Raw genomic sequence first — 17,135 nt, forward strand, 5'->3', positions numbered from 1 at the left:
TGGAAGAGAGTATTCTTTTTAATGTGACTGCTCTTTTGAGGATGCTAACCTTCCAGGACACCTTCAAATATATCTAATGCTGGACTGCTCTGAGCTTCTGTAAAAAACATCTTTTGAAAGTGTAGTCCTTTTTATTACTAGTTGAAATCCCTCTGATCTTTGCTTTATAACCGGTAAGCACAGTCAGAACCCCAAATCATCAACGATTTTGGATCACTCCCCCCCAAAAAGAAGCATCCCAGCTAGAGCTGGTGGAAAGAGTGGATCAACTGCTTCACTACCATTTTTGTGAAAACAATTATCCTTCTTTCATCTGAAACGTTCAATATTTGATTTTTTTCACCATATCCAATCTCAATACATTTCCCTCCAAATATTATGACTTCTCCACACTCAAAGTTGCAATGATGCTGTGACGGGTTGGATCACAGAAACCCCCTTGGGAGCTGCCACTTGATGTGCAAAGACTACCTCTGCTCCTGTTTTCCCTGCCAGCTCAGGACTCCAGCACCCTGTCTTGCTGGGCCAGACACTCCCATCTGCTCCAACACAGACCCAGGGTCTGAATCACTTGCCCCAAAGCTGCAAGTTTACCTGAAAACAGCTCACAGAAGTGTGCTTGTCTTTAGCACTCAGATGCCCAACTCCCAATGGGGTCTAAACCCAAATAAATCCGTTTTTACCCTGCATAAGGCTTATGCAGGGCAAACTCATAAATTGTTCGCCCTCTATAACACTGATAGAGAGATATGTACAGTTGTTTGCTCCCCCAGGTATTAATACATACTCTGAGTAAATTACTAAATAAAAAGTGATTTTATTAAATACAGACAATAGGATTTAAGTGGTTCCAAGTAGTAACAGACAGAACAAAGTAAGTCACCAAGCAAAATAAAATAAAATGCGCAAATCTATGCCTAATCAAACTGAATACAGATAATCTCACCCTCAGAGATGCTTCGGTACGTTTTTTCTCAGACTGGACACCTTCCAGGCCTGGGCACAATTCTTTCCCCTGGTACAGCTCTTGTTGCAGCTCAGATGATAACTAGGGGACTCTTCATGATGGCTCCTCTCTCCCCTTTGTTCTGTTCCACCCCTTTATATATCTTTTGCATAAGGCGGGAACCCTTTGTCCCTCTGGGTTTCCACCCCCCCTCACTGGAAAAGCACCAGGTTAAAGATGGATTCCAGTTCAGGTGACATGATCACATGTCACTGCAAGACTTCATTGCCCACTTGCCAGCACACACATATACAGGAAGACTCACAGGTAAATACAGCCATCTGCGGATAATGGTCCTTGTTAATGGGAGTCATCAAGATTCCAAACCATCATTAATGGCCTACACTTTACATAATTACAATAGGCCCTCAAAGTCATATTTTATATTTCTAGTTTTAGATACAAGAGTGGTACATTTATACAAATCGGATGATCATACTCAGTAGATTATAAGCTTTGTAATGATACCTTACAAGAGACCTTTTGCATGAAGCATATCCCAGTTACGTTATATTCACTTATTACCATATTTTTCTAAAACTATCCCAGTTAAGTGAATATAATGTAACTGGGATAGTTTTAGAAAAATATGGTAATAAGTGAATATAATGTATTATCATGTTTTTATAAAACCATATAGACTGCACAATGTCACAGATGCTTCATGTATTTGCCTTTAGAATGTGGAAGGTGCTCAGACATCTTATTGATGAGTGCCATGAAAGAATTCAGTTCTCTAAGTGGCTAAGCACTCTGGCTCTGATCAGGCTAATCACTTATGCATGCACTTAACTACGCACATGAGTTGTCCCACTGAGAGCCAGATAACTCAGCACCTTGCAGGATCAAGCCCTAAATAACAGTCAGCCAACCACACAATACACCTTGATGGATGTTTTAAATTCGAAAACAAAGTAATTTAAATGTTTGTTGCCAGCAAATGGACACATTTAAATTGTTTTAAACTTGTCCAAGGTTAAAGGTCATCACCTTGGAAACCTCTTTGACCATTAAGAGGCAAGCTATTAAAATGGTCACATCAAGCCACATTATTAGTATAAAGAAAAATGTATTTATAGAATCCACACTATTACCGAGCCATTTAAACCCCTCTACAAAATACTAAACATGGAACTTGAAACAGACTTAAAAACAAACAAACAAGCCAACAATAATCAAAATATTAAAAGAACCAAACTCAAGTAAAAGTTCAGGAATAACATATCCATTAGTTATTTCCTTCCCTAAGGTCCTCAGCCTGGGCTAACTTTACCCCCAAACATATATCTCATATCCCTGCCTCACATAACTTGAAAGACTTTTTGCAATAACTGTAGTGCAATTTTTAAGCATGGTCTGTGAAGGAAAATAAAAGAAACAAAACAATTTGCTGCTTGTTTTTAACATTAGCAAACCAGTTCCTGTCGAGGTTAGAATGGCCTATTATAAATGAAGTGGTAACGTCACAAAAGCCAAGAGAGTGAAAGTGGAGCAACTGAGACAGTAAGAGTGTTCTTTAATCAGACTGTTTAAAACTCTTTTTTTTCACACCTATGTGACTTCATTGACTAATTAACACTTTGAATAAAGATTTAACACCTGTCAAATAAGGTGTTAGTATTCTGAATAAACATCCCGGAGATCTCCAGGATGTTATCCATTCTAATCAGGGAAGACCAGATTCAACCTTCCTAATATTTCTAAAGTAACAATCACGCTCTAAAACCAAAATAAACAAAGCTTTCAAGCTTTTGTACATTATAAAGCTGGGTGGGGGAAGAGGAAAGCAGAAGCCTAATTTTTTTCAAATGCCTTGCAGGTCTCTTAAGAAATACTCTCAGCACCTTATTAAACAACTCCCACTCTTACTCACAGGAGTTCTGAGTTTAATATGCTGTTCAGTCCTGAAAATTTACCATTAGATGTTCTTAGAGAAATATGGGTACCAAATTGACTAAAGAGCTTTCTCAAATGCAAATGGCTAGCAAGATTCAGACACATTGGTTCTGGCTAATACATAGTCCCTTTAGAATCTGATGTACTAACAGGACAGGTTATTTCCTTATTGAACTAAGTAATAATTATTTGATTTTTTTCTTTTGAGAAAGAACCAAGAGATCAAAAGGATTCCTGTACTGTTACATCTTTAGATAAAATTCTTAAGCTTCTGCCCAACTCCTACAGTCGACAGTGGAGTTAGGCAAGGGGCATGTCAGTTGCTGTGGCCCTGCTTGTTATTGTGGAACAGGGTGTGTGTACAGCAGGAGTAACTGCTGCTGTGAGTGAGCTTTCCCCAACTCTTCGGGAAGCATTATGAATGCTCCTGCCAACGCAGGCCAGCCCTGAGTGGATGCAAAGGCTATGCCACGCTAGTACCATCTAACCCAAAGAAGGTAGGGCCCTGCTCCCCTCTGCACCAGATAGCAAAGTCAGTAACATGTTTCCTCCATGCTCACTAAGAAAAAAAGCATAATAGAGCAGAATATGCACAGTTGTGCAAAAAGAGGTAGTGAGGGAACAGACATCAAAGCACCATACAGTTTAGCTGGTGGAAAGATCTGCAAAAAGCCTCAAAGAAGGAACATATCCAGAGGAAAATTAGTGTTTTACATAATGTCATTTCATACTCAGGGGGCTGAATTAATCCCCAGTGTAACATATTGAATTTAGTGGAAGTTCACTAGGGATGAATTTGCCCCAAGTTTCTACTCCAGGCATTGTATCACCAAATTGCAACCACTTCCCAGTAGAAAGTGCTATTTTCAGAACAGGGAAGTTTTCAGCCTGTTGAAAAGTGCTTCCCTATGCAGCTATCGATCTATATCATGCATGAGTGTGTGAAATGACATAAACTGCCCTGAGGGAAGTGAGGACCTCATAGAAGAACTGGTTGTAGGGGACAACTTTGATTCGAGTGATCATGAGCTAATTCAGTTTAAATTATATAATTAATGGAGATATCCCATCTCCTAGAATTGGAAGGGACCTTGAAAGGTCATTGAGTCCAGCCCCCTGCCTTCACTAGCAGGACCAAGTACTGATTTTGCCCCAGATCCTAAGCGGCCCCCTTAAGGATTGAACTCACAACCCTGAGTTTAGCAGGCCAATGCTCAAACCACTAAGCTAGCCCTCCCCTTAAAAGGTCATTGAGTCCAGCCCCCTGCCTTCACTAGCAGGACCAAGTACTGATTTTGCCCTAGATCCCTAAGTGGCCCCCTCAAGGATTGAACTCGCAACGCTGGGTTTAGCAGACCAATGCTCAAACCACTGAGCTATCCCTCCCTGCTAAATTAAACGAAAGGATAAACAAAAACAGATCTACAAATAGGGTCCTTGATTTCAAAAAGGCAAACTTAAGGGAATTAGTTAGGAAAGTGGACTGGACTGAAGAACTAAAGGATCTGAATGTGGAGGAGGCTTGGAATTACTAAAGTCAAAGTTGCAGAAACTATCTGAAGCCTGCGTCCCAAGCAAAGGGAAAAAAAATGTAGGGAAGAGTTGCAGACCAACCTGGATGAGCAAGTATCTCAAACAGGTGATTAAGAGAAAGCAGAAAGCCTACAAGGAATGGAAGATGGGATGAATCAGCAAGGAAAACTACCTCTTGAGCTCAGAAAGTGTAGGGAAAAAGCCAAGCAGAGTTGGACCTTGCAAAGGAAATTAAAACCAATAGTAAAAGGTTCTGTAAACAACAAGAAACCAAGGGAAAAAGAGGGATCACTAAACACTGAGGAAGGGGTGGACATTAAAGATAATCTAGGCATGATCCAACACCTAAACAAATACTTTGCCTCAATTTTTAATAAGGGTAATGAGGGGCTAAGGCAGAGGTGGGCAAACTACAGCCTGCGGGCCACATCCGGCCCGCGAGACCCTCCTGCCTGGCCCCTGAGCTCCTGGCCTGGTAGGCTCGCCCCTGGCCCCTCCCCTGCTGTTTCCCCTTCCCTGCAGTCTCAGTGCACCGCGCCGCTGGCACAATGCTCTGATGGCGGGGCTGCAAGCTCCCGGGGCAGCACAGCTGCACCCGGTGCTGTGTGCCTGGCTCCAGCCGGGCGGCACGGCTGCCTGTCTCGGTACTCTGGAAGGCGCAGCTGTAGCTCCAGGCAGCCTGGTAAGGGGGCAGGGAGCAGGGGGGGTTGGATAGAGGGCAGGGGAGATCGGGGTGGTGATCAGGGGGCAGGGCGGTCAGAGGGCAGGGGTCCCGGGGAGGCAGTTAGAAAGGAGAGGAGGAGTTCGATGAGGCGGCGGGGGGCAGTTTGGGGTTGGGAGGACAGAGAGCTGGGGGGTGGATGGGGCAGGAGTCCTGGGGAGGCCGTCATCCCGGGGGAGGGGGCTAGGGAACGGTGGGGTTGGAGGGGCAGGAGTCCCGGGGGGGCCATCAGAGGGCGAGAAGCAGGGGGGGTAGGATAGAGGGCGGGGTCTGGGCCACACCTGGCTGTTTGGGGAGGCACAGCCTCCCCTAACAGGCCCTCCATACAATTTCGGAAACCCAATGCGGCCCTCAGGCCAAAAAGTTTGCCCGTCCCTGGGCTAAGGGATAGTGACAGGGTAGCTAATAGATATGAGGAAGTAGAAATTACCACATCCAAGATGGAAGCCAAACTCAAACATGGAGGGCCTGGATCTCCATCCAAATATATTAAAGGAACTGGCACATGAAATTGCAAACCCAATAGCAAGAAGTTTACTTAATCTGTAAACTTTGGGGCCATACCCTATGACTCGAGAATTGTTAATATAGTTCCTATTTTGAAGAAAGGGGGGGCTGGGGAAGTGTCAGGCTGTAAGGAAGTTACTAGTGCAGTTCCTCAGGGATTGGTTTTGGGACCAATCTTATTTAACATATTAATGACCTTGGCACAAAAAGTGGGAGCGTGCTTGTAGCGGGGTGAACACCCGCTCCAGCCCGAAAGGGGTTGCAAAAGCCCTGCAGAGGGCTGGGGCTGGGCAAGGGAGTAAAACCCCGGCTGATTGGGGGGAAGTGGCTGCGGCTGGGGCCATGCCCCAAACTAAGCCACTGGGCCTTATAAGAAGGCCAGGGAAGCCAGAGGGGGCAGTCTCACTCTGACTTGAGAGGGAGACAGGCCTGGCTGCTGGGGAACTCACCCAGGGGACCTAGAGGGAGACAGGCCTGGCTGCTGGGGGAACTCATCCAGGGGACCTAGAGGGAGGCAGGGCTGGGGAAAGGCCTTAGGAGCTGAGAAGCCCTAGGCCAGCAACTCCCCAGGCTGCAGGGCCTAGTTCTAGGCCTCCTAGGTATTGGGTTTGCAGAGGGGCAGCCAGTTCAAACCCCTTGTTGCCTGTGATGATCGGTTGATAGACTGCAGTCCGCCCCAGGGCGCGGGGCTAAACAGAGACTGGCAGTAGCCACAACTGAGGCGACGTGGGGATAGGGGGTGGGGGTTCCCCTGGGGTGGGGAAACCCAGTAGGACTGTGGGGTACTGCAGGAGGCAGAACCCTGAGATAAGGGCACTGGGGTCCTGGGAGAGACACGGGGGCCAACGGCAAGTGGATCACCAGCCTGCAGAGGGCGCTCCTGGGTCGAAGAGCTAATTCCCAAGGACGACCAGCAGGAGGCGCTGCAGGGGTGAGTCCTGCGTTGCTACAGTGCTAATAAAATTTGCGCATGGCACAATGTTGCGAGGTATTGCCAATAAGGAGGATTACCAAAATACCATACAAGAAGATCTGGATGAGCTTGAAAACAGGAGTAATAGAAATGGGATGAAATTTAATAGTGCAAAATCATGCACTTAGGGACAAATAACAAGAATTTTGCTATAAGCTAGGGACGTATCAGTTGGAAGTGACAGAGCAGGAGAAAGACCTGGGTGTACTGGTCGATCACAGGAGGAATGAGAGGCACCAATGTGATGCGGTCATAAAAAAGGCTAATGCAATCTTCAGATGCATCAGGAGAGACAGGGAAGTGTTAGTACCCATTATATACTCCTGAGGGATTTCTGTGCCAAAAAATTAAAATTCTGCACACAATATTTTAAAATGCTGCAAATTTTGTCAATAAATAAATGTGGAAGCTCCAGCATGGCAGTGGGGAACACAGGCCACTAGTTGCATTGAGGTAGAAGATCACCCTGCAGCCCCACCCCCGGGACACAGACTCGGCAGTGAGGCTGCACCCGACCCTGACACAGTGCAAGGGCCAGGCCTGCCCCAGAAACACCCTGGGGTCCCGCCCCTCCATGCCAGGCACACCAGGTGTGAGCAGGCAGGCTCAGCCTGGCAGAATCCAAGTGTGGAGGGGATCCAAATGTGGGGGTGAGCGGGTTCTGTGTGGGACTATCTCACTGCGGGTGGCTTGTTGGGGGGGTCTGGTGTGAGGGGTATTTGGATGCACAGGGGCTAGCTGGGGGGTTCCAGGTGTGGGGGAAATGGGACTCTGCAGGGGGGTCCAGGTGAAGGTGTTTGGGGCTCAGCGGGGGGGAGTCTGTGTGTGTAGGGCTCGAGGGGAGCAGGTGCTGGGGGAGTGGGCCTTATTGGGATGGGGATGGAGGTGCAGCTGGTTGGGGGTCTGGGTGTAAATGCTTAGGGTAAATGCAGAGTGCAGTGTGATGGGAGCTCTGTGAAAAACGCTCAAAAAACTATGGCTGATGGCTAAATGTGAGACAACTTGAGGCCACCCTTATTGTTAACATAGAGGTGCAGCCTACAAGGGTCACAGTATGCGATGCTCTAACATGATATAAGCAGATGCTGTTCAGATCAAGTTGGAGCAATGTTTGGCATGATGTTTTGTGGTTTGTACCTCTGTACTAAAAACAAAACAAAAAAAGTCTGTCTGCAATTGGCCTCATTCGGTGCAAATTAGGTTAATTCTCTTGTCCAAATGCCAGTGGAGCTATCAGTCGGGCAATGTTTGGACAGAGCTGATGTAAATTTTCTTTAGAGATTCAAAAGACTGTACACTGAAATCTCTCTCAGTCATTATACTCTGTAATATAAGCAAAATGTTCTGGTTTTGACAATAACCCATTATAAGGAAACAAGACAAGAAGACCCCATAATATCCCAGGTGGATGTGAAAAATAGAGAACTGCTGCAAGCAGTGTCAATAGACTAACACAACTCCATGGAAGACAATGTACATACTGAGTACAAATTACTTTCATGCAGAATAATGCAAACTCCATATAAGAAACAGTTCAGCATGTTGCACATTTCATAAGAGGGACAGTACTTGCAAACTTGGACTGCAAAATGTTGCATTTTCAATTTCCTCTCCTGAGCGGACAGACCATCATACAAGCTGTCCCGCAGAGTAAAAAGTTACCTAAACACAACTACATCTAAGAACTCTAATTAGTGTCACTCTTCTCCTTTGCCTCTAGGATTAACCCACTCTCTGTTCATAGTAAGATTAATAAACAAGAGAGGAATTGTGGATACAAAGGAAGGCTTATAGTACATGACTTTGTGTGCATAGCATCTGAAGAAGACTGTAAGAGACAATCTTAACATTGCTACAAGAATGGATTCAGTTTGTACCACCTCTCATCCTTAATCCAATCAGTGTCCAGAGAATCAATTCCTGTTTGCTATTTCTTGCTCTTTTTACAATCTTTTTTACAAGAATGCAGTATCACAATTTTAATGCCTCAAATTCTGTGAAAGATGGAGTTAATGTTCATTTCAGTATTCTGTAATTTAATTTGTTGCTCACTATAATGATCCCTAATTTAAAGCATAAGCTGCTTGTTGGGAAAACGTGGTATTGGGAACAACTGCACATTGTATTATACCTAGAAGATGAAGAATTTGGCCCAAAGACTTTCATTTCTTATCCCTGAAGTCAAGGAGCATGATTGTCCTCTCATTTTACATCACTTTTACACTGTTCTTACTCCATTGACCTCAACAGAAATACTCCTGATTTCCATCAGTGTAAATGAGAAGAGAATCATGCCCAATGGCTGCAGAATGTCAATTTGTTTTATGAGAATGGTTATAATGAAATCATGAATTTATTTTGTAACCTACATCTCATGGAAAAGTTCACTATTCACGCAATGACCAAATATTGAAAAAGTAGAAGACCACTGGAAGCATGCAAAGTGTTTGTGTGTGTGCACATACACTCATTATATGTATTGGGCCAGATTTTGAGCTCATTTACTGTGGTGTAAATCCAGAGTAACTAAATAATCAATGAAGTAACTTCAGTTTTACAGCACTGTAACTGACAGGAGAATTAGGCCCAGGTAAAATAGTTATGACATTTATGTTTTTTTTAATAACAGTAAAAAGCCAGATTTGTCTGTACTAATCAGTACTTTGTATATACAAATATTAATAATACAAGAGTAGTCATTTGATTTGAATTTACATTAAAAGTGGTTAGTAGATATGTGAAGTTGTTTGCTCAGGATTCTTTTTCTTGTTTTTTTTTTTTTTTTTTAAATGTGGCCCAGTATGTTTATGGTAAAACAAATAGGGAGCAGGTACAGGATGGGGAAAAGTGGAAATATTTACATGACTCAGCGAAACAGTACCAAACTGGGAGAAGAAAATGGAGAACTAGTGAAGTTCTTACTGTGGTAAATGTCGAAAATCTCCTGAATACTTTTCATATTTGTAGGTCACAACATGCCACTGAGAATTGTAATATTTACAAGCCTAAAAAGAAAGGAAAGAAATAGATTATTTCAACTTATTCACACTCAGGGAAGGATCCAGAACAAAGAAACAACTCCAGCAGAAGCACATATTCGTTTGTTTAATAGCTTGGTACTGCTATTCTTAAAGGAAAATCAATTTCATATTTCTTAGAGTTTTAAAGCACTATTTCCCATTTAAATCAAAGGTGATGTTTTTTAATTCACTCGTGCGCAGAAGCAACCTAAAGTAGATTACTGACTTCATCCTCCTGCATCATGGAAGGATTTATTACTATATCACCTTGATAGATTGGTACTTCTGTGTCCCTGAATATCTCCACTGACATAAATTATGTCTTCCCTTTGCACCATGCTTCATTACCTAACTTCCACAGTAACTAGACTTAACCTACTACCTAACAAATTCTCCCTGCTACAGTTTAGGTCCATTACTTCTTGTTCTTTCCTCAAGGACTGATCCTTATCCTCTTTATAACATCCCATAATGTATTTCTGGACAGTTATGTCTCACCTGAGTTATATTTTTTCATACTGAATTTCTCCGGTTCTCTTAACTTCCCCTCATAGTTCTTATTTTTTAAACCTTTTGTCAGTTTTGTGACTCTCTTCTGAGCTCTCTTTAATATGTTCATGTCTCTTTTGAAATGTGGTGCCCAAAGCTGAATGCAAGTTGTATTTGAGGTCTATTCTGTGTCAAGTAGAACAGAATTACTGTATTGCTCATTTTTATAGAAAATTATTAATGTGGTAAGTATGGCATGATGTCCTTAGTTGCAACAATATAACATTGTTGAGTCATATTTAATTTATAACCTACTATCATGTTACTCATTTTAACAAAGATTCAAATTGCCAAGGCAAGAAAATATTGGTGGAGAGGAACAAGAAATCTGTATGTTTATTGGTAGCCTATAAAGTTGCAACAAGGAGAATGGAGCAGATTATATCATAGACTTCTGGAAATTGTGGTTCTAAAGCACACTGTAGGGATTAATAATTGTTTAGTATGTTAAAAAAATTACCCCACTATTCTGTCATCATGAGCAAGCTTGGTATCTTAGTCAATTTATTAGAGTTAAATGGTATGTTAATGGACCCATGCTACTGGCTCCTTGACCACAAGACCATTCTTCCTCTTCTACAGTTACTAGCATCTGCAGATAAAATAGTTATGGCATTTATGTTTTTTAATCATAGAAAAAAAGATTTTGGCTGTACTAATAACTAAGACCCTGATCCTGCAAAGCACTTCAGCACAAGTTTAACTTACCCACTGAACCTTCTAATTATGTCTGTTTATCTGGTTATCGTCCTGCTCTCCTTATTCTGATCTATCTGTCAAGCTCAACGGGACTACTCACATGCATAAAGTTAAGCAGAAGTGTTTGCAGGGTCAGCCACCAAGAGTTGGCCTTTGGGGCCCATAAAGCCCAGCACCAACAGTCCTCTTGTTTGGGGGGCAAGAAGAACTGGACCTATTTATAGTGAGGATACCTATGCTATCCAGATACTGATAGGTTATGACTCCCATCATTATAGTATCGGCATGCCCTCCGAGTACTTAAAAAGACAAACAACAGGGCTGCCATCTGCATCACTAGACTCTGTAACTGCAGGAGTGGCGGCACAGTGGAGATCGCTTAATACAGGCAGCTGACATAATGGGACTTAGACCTTGCCCTCCGTGCACACCCCTTCAACAGCAGCAGCGGCCCCCTTAGGTGGGACAAGAGAAAACATAGGGAGAAGAGAAAGAGGGAGGGAGGGAGGGAGACCCATCCGTGGCAGGGCATGGAGATGAAAGGGGACCACAGGAAGGAGACAGTATGAGGTGGAGGGACATTTCAGAGTGGGGAGAGGGAGGAGAATGGGTCTCATGGAAAACAGAGGGATGGAGATGAGAGAGAGAACTGAATAAGAGAGAGAGCAAAGGGGCAGGGGAACAGAGAATGCAGGGAGTAAAAGCTTGACAGAATGAATTAGGAGAAAATGGACAATAAAAAGACCAGTGAGACTAAACCCCACTCCAAGGAATGTTCCCGCCAGGACCTCTCCACAGCCAGTCCTCGCTTTACAGTGGTGTCACTAAGTGTGGAGCCTTCTCTACTCACGGACAGGGAGGGGAGCAGTCAGGCTTTGGCCATTAATATGGAAAATAATATCACCCTTCTGGAGTGAGGTCTGATGATCTTCTAAATTGTGGGTGGTATTTTCAAAAGGGCTCAGCATTGGCCTAAACTACTCCCACTGAAGTCAATAATAAAACTTCTTAGCAGATGTGACCACAAATAAAAACAAAAACAAAAAAAAACCCCACAAGCCAGGGACAGGATCATTTTAAATTCCTTTTTTTTCCCATTCTTTTTTTGATTTTACAGTATATGCAGGGCCGGCTCCAGGCACCAGCTTAACAAGCAGGTGTTTGGGGCGGCCAAGGGAGAGGGGCAGCACCTGCGGCAGTTCGGGGGCGGCAGGTCCCTCGCTCCCTCTAGGAGCGAAGGACCTGCCGCCGAACTGCTGCCGACGATCGCGGCTTTTTTTTTTTTTGCTTGGGGCGGTAGAAATGCTGGAGCCGGCCCTGGGTATATGAAACAAAATTACAAGGAAACAGCTACAAATTCATAAGCTGTCCCCCCCACATAAACGCTGAATGAAATATAACAACATATGACATCCAAATCGCTACAGTAATAGATGCATTCTGAATGCACAGGGCGAAATTCAGTTCTGATTTACACCCCACTGAATTCAACGGTGCTGCACGAAAAAGTGCGAGAAAATGTGACCAGATCATACAGGCAGATAGGATCATATATTATGGCTTAAATGATAAACAGACAGACTAATGCAATCATTGACTTTAAATGGTAACGGAGGACGCTCAGCACCTTGTAGGATCACAGCCCAAACCTGAATATGGCACACTGATATCAATGGGAATTTTACCATGGACTCCAATGACAGCAAAATCGAGCCCTTTCTGCAGATTCACAGGTGGACAGAAACAAACTCACCATTGTATTTCTGTGGTTTAAGCTTTAGTTAAGTCAGTCTGGTGACCATCTGGGACATAGTAAATAAATATTTGCATAGGAGCAATGTATATACTGTATTATATGAGTCAGTGAAAAAGATCATTCAGTGAATTGGATCAGAATAAGTGTAGACCCGCTAATTCATACTTCATACATTGTCTATTTGAGACACAAAAAGAAACTGAATCCTTTAAAGAAAGGACTGATTTTTCCTGTCCTACTTTCATTACTGATTAGAATACGTAAAAGATGCAATCAATTCATGTAAAAGGGATTCAACACAGGAGTTTTTTTGTTAACATTATAGGCTCTTTACTGATGTGTTTAAAAATAGCCATGAACAATATATAGAGCAGACCACAATGTTTTAACTTATTAAATATAAAGGTTTCTTGTGCTTCTTCAAGAAGAGACTAATCAAAATTAAAATATAAAGGAACAAAAAGCACATTCAAGTAACATCCAGAGAAATCACAGAGGCAAGTACATTTAGAGCAATGGCTACTCCTTATCTCTAGCTAGCCTGTTGTGGTTAAGAATTGCAGTCTGTTATAAACCAGAATGGGTTGAACATTTGCCAAATGAACATTTTTCCACCAGAAAATACCAAAACATTTGTATTGATTTCATCAACATCTTTGATGGGAAATTATTGAATTATGGAGGGAAACACACAAGATGCTGTTGATCAGAAGGATGGAACTCTTCCGCAGGAACAGCTGTGGCCCTCAGGCCAGATACAGCTGCCTCCTAACCTTGATGGAGAGTCATTCCAGAGGTATGTTTAGCCCTAGTAGGGTGAGGAGGAGATTAATTATGGGATGGGGAAGGGTTGGCACTCATTTGCATCAGCTCTCTTGTTCCATCCACCCGCTGTCAGCCCTGCAGGCTTTGAAGCCTTCCCCCTGCCCTTTCCTCGCTGGCCAGACTTTCCCCTAGAGAAATCATCCTGCAAAAACTCAGCACCTGCAGCTTTCCAGTGTTTGTGTTGGTGGTGACAGTGTGATGGCTGCCACAGCAAAAGGGGCACTTCATAGGGTAGCCATGTTACAGGTTTGCTCTGCAATGCAAATTAACATTTTGAAAAAAGGAAAATGAAATAAGAGAAGCGGAACTGAAGAGAGTACCTAGAAACCCCTTGAAAATGGCCAGAGTTCCCCTTTCTTTCACAGTTTACATTCTCTTTAAGATCTCTGCAAGCTTGGGGAAGGAACTTATATAATCATTCGTTTATTATTAACAACAACAACGTGGAATGATCTAGCAGTTTTTGAATCCTAAAGTACCTTACACACGTATTAGATGGATAAAGGATTATGTAACTTCATTCACCACTTAAATTCTGCCATCCCTGAAGTGGAAAGCAGCAGCTATTAAAACAGTGAAGGGCAACACTAAGGCTAGGTCTACACTACGCGCCTGAATCGGCGGGTAGAAATTGATCTCTCGGGGATCGAATTATCGCGTCTCGTTGGGACGCGACAATTGATCCCCGAATCGACGCTCTTACTCCACCAGCGGAGGTGGGAGTAAGCGCCGTCGACTGAGAGCTGCGGAGGTCGATTTTGCCGCCGTCCTCACAGGGGGGTAAGTTGGCTCCGATACGTCGAATTCAGCTACGCTATTCGCGTAGCTGAATTTGCGTATCTTAAATCGACACCCCCCCCCCGTAGTGAAGACCTGCCCTAAGAAAGGGTTTTAAAACCGGAAGCAAAGAACATCATACTTAAGGGAAACTACACAGGGATTTTGGAAGGCAGAATTTACTAGCATTAACTAGTTTGGAATTTAGCCAGCACTCTGAGGTTACTCCCTCTACTCATATGAAAAGCATGATGCCATCTCTATTGGCCAAAAGCCATCAGGAGAACCTCAGTTTTACAACTCTCCAATTTCATACAGCTCATATATAAAATAAAAATTAGTGATTGAGAATCCTAGATTTTACCAAACCTAAAAATTAAAATATGCAATTAATTCACAACATTTTAATAAACTGTTTACTTCTCCAAGTACTGTAAATGTAGGCTGTAAGAGAGCCTCAGTGCATTGGTGGCGGTGTACTGATACACTACTTCTTTAAAACATTGAAAACACTCAGCTTTTGAACCTGAAAAAATCTTCAGCACGATGGATAATAAAGCCTTTGATTTATTTTAGATGGTGACACTTACCAACTTAAGGTTCTGTTTTAATTTGACTTTGAAATTTAAAAGAACGAAATGAGTGTGCAGTGTATATAGTGGACAAAATAGCCTGAGTAATTGACTGCACTGATATAGAACCCCTTTCAATAATTATAAAGAGAGTAGTTGTAAAGCTGTTACTTCTTTAGTGTTAAGATTAATAAAGCTCTTGGTTTAATAACCGAAAACATTTACAAGTCCTATGGAGATATGGTACAATACCGTGAATACAGAAATCCTCCACGGTGAACGACTTGGGTACTAAAGGACAACTGAATATTACCCCATTTTTGCAGTTGGGAAGCCTATATTGCCAGACTAAAAGGACTACTCATAATATTCTTACTACAGTAGGTATGTTGAAATAAACCACATAAATCTACTACATGAAATTTCAATATTAAGGATATAATAGTTATTATTACTTCACTTTGATATACTGCCTTTCATCTGAATGGATCTCAAAGCACTTTAAAGAGGATTTTTATGGATTGTAAGGCTAATTACAGTCATAGTTAAAATGTAGCCACTTCTGAGGTGGAAGAAGAAAGCTATTTTGACCCAACAACTCTACAAAACAAGCTTGATTTTCTGTTACCTTTCAGAATTAGTGACATCTGTGCGGAGTGTAAAATGTTGCCATTCTGACATGGCAGCCCTCTGCACATTCACTAGACAGGGGTAAATGACTCCACAAGGTACAAGACAACGGAGAATTGAACCCTTTATGTTTGTTTTAGGAGAAGTATCACCTGTAATCCAGTGGTATTTTTATACTCTGTGGTTTATTTACCCAAAATTCCTTTATTCAAATATGCTGGTTAGATTTTACAGATGTCACTTGCAAGGTGTTATCAGCCACTGTGTCCTGTTAATACTTAGTTTCCAGTTCTCTTATGAATCTCGTTTGTCACAGAGTTATAAAGGAATAACTGGACAAAAAACTGCATTTGGAAGAAATTAAGGATAGCTTTTAATGTTACAGCTGTGCTGGGGTGAAGAGCTGGCAGGAGCTGGAGGTATTCTGGCTGCCAGAGGTATTCTGGCTGAACCAAAGCCCATTGAAGAAGTCTTTCCATTGACTTTAACGGGCTCTGGATCAGGCCCTTAGTGCTGAAGAAGGCAGCATGCTTCTGGGAATGTTGGGGAAGTACAGAGTAGAGCAGCTACTGCTATAGGCATTTAAAAGGTGCAACATGTGCACCATCCACTTTGGTAAGACCTGGATGGGGCCAGAGCTCAGCTCCTGTCTTTGGGGAGTTCAGTGTGACTGGCAAAAGATCTCCTTAGGCTCTGGGTCCTGATCCAATGTCCCCTGAAGTTCCTTGGAGCCTCTCCACTGGTTTCTATGGGCAAAGGATTCAGACCCAAGGTGCACAAGGATTGGGAGTGCTGCTACCCATTGCAAAGACTCATAAGCTGGAGAAGCTCAACCCACTTCCTCACCAACTTGCACCATCTTCCTTCCTCCCTTGCACATGATTCAGAACCAGCCACATAATTTCCCTTATCAGACAGGTGGTCAGCTCCAGCACAAACACTCCTCCCAAAATATAACAAGGTGATAGCTATCATTTTTAGAGAGAATATTGGTGTCACGTTTTGTGGCACCTATATTGTGGCAGACAAGCTGCAGGGGAGTCATAACAGATTTAAAAGTAGCCATCCTTCAACAAAAAAACTTCAAAAACAGACTTCAAAGAGAGAGCAGAGCTACAATTCATTTGCAAATTTAACATTTAATTTAGGCTTGAATAGGGATTGAGAGTGGCTGGTTCACTACAAAAGCAATTTTCCCTCTCTTGGTATTGACACCTCCTCATCAATTATTGGCAATGGATCACATCCACCCTGACTGAATTGGCCTTGTAAACACTGGTTCTCCACTTGTAAGGTAACTCCCTTCTCTTCATGTGTCAATATATTTATGCCTGCTTCTGTAATTTTCACTCCATGCATCTGAAGAAGTGGGGTTTTTTACCCATGAAAGCTTATGCCCAAATAAATCTGTTAGTCTTTAAGGTAGGGTTACCATACGTCCGGTTTTTCCCGGACATGTCCGGCTTTTTGGTAATCAAACCCCCGTCCGGGGGGAATTGCCAAAAAGCCGAACATGTCCGGGAAAATGCCGGCCGGGCACTTCCCCTCCCGCAGCTGCTCTGCTCCTCCCCTGACTCTTTGGCTCTGTTTAAGAGCCGAGCTGCCTGAGCGCTATGGGCTTCAGGCAGCCCCCTTGCCTCCGGACCCCAGCCGCCGGCCGGGCACTTCCCC

At 43.1% G+C, this 17,135-nt stretch overlaps 1 protein-coding gene across 1 annotated transcript in view; it reads right to left on the bottom strand.

Moving 5' to 3' along the window:
- The window catches only part of DOCK10 (dedicator of cytokinesis 10), a 194,104-nt gene that overhangs the window by 120,223 nt on the left and 56,746 nt on the right, over nucleotides 1–17,135 (bottom strand). Inside the window, exon 4 of the mRNA XM_024195224.2 lies at nucleotides 9,559–9,641. Coding sequence (XP_024050992.1) covers nucleotides 9,559–9,641 — 83 coding nt within the window. The remainder of the gene's footprint in view (nucleotides 1–9,558; nucleotides 9,642–17,135) is intronic.

Source organism: Terrapene carolina, unplaced genomic scaffold, assembly GCF_002925995.2.
Source record: "Terrapene carolina triunguis isolate 2854851 unplaced genomic scaffold, T_m_triunguis-2.0 Scaffold88, whole genome shotgun sequence".
Taxonomy (NCBI): Eukaryota; Metazoa; Chordata; order Testudines; family Emydidae; genus Terrapene; species Terrapene triunguis.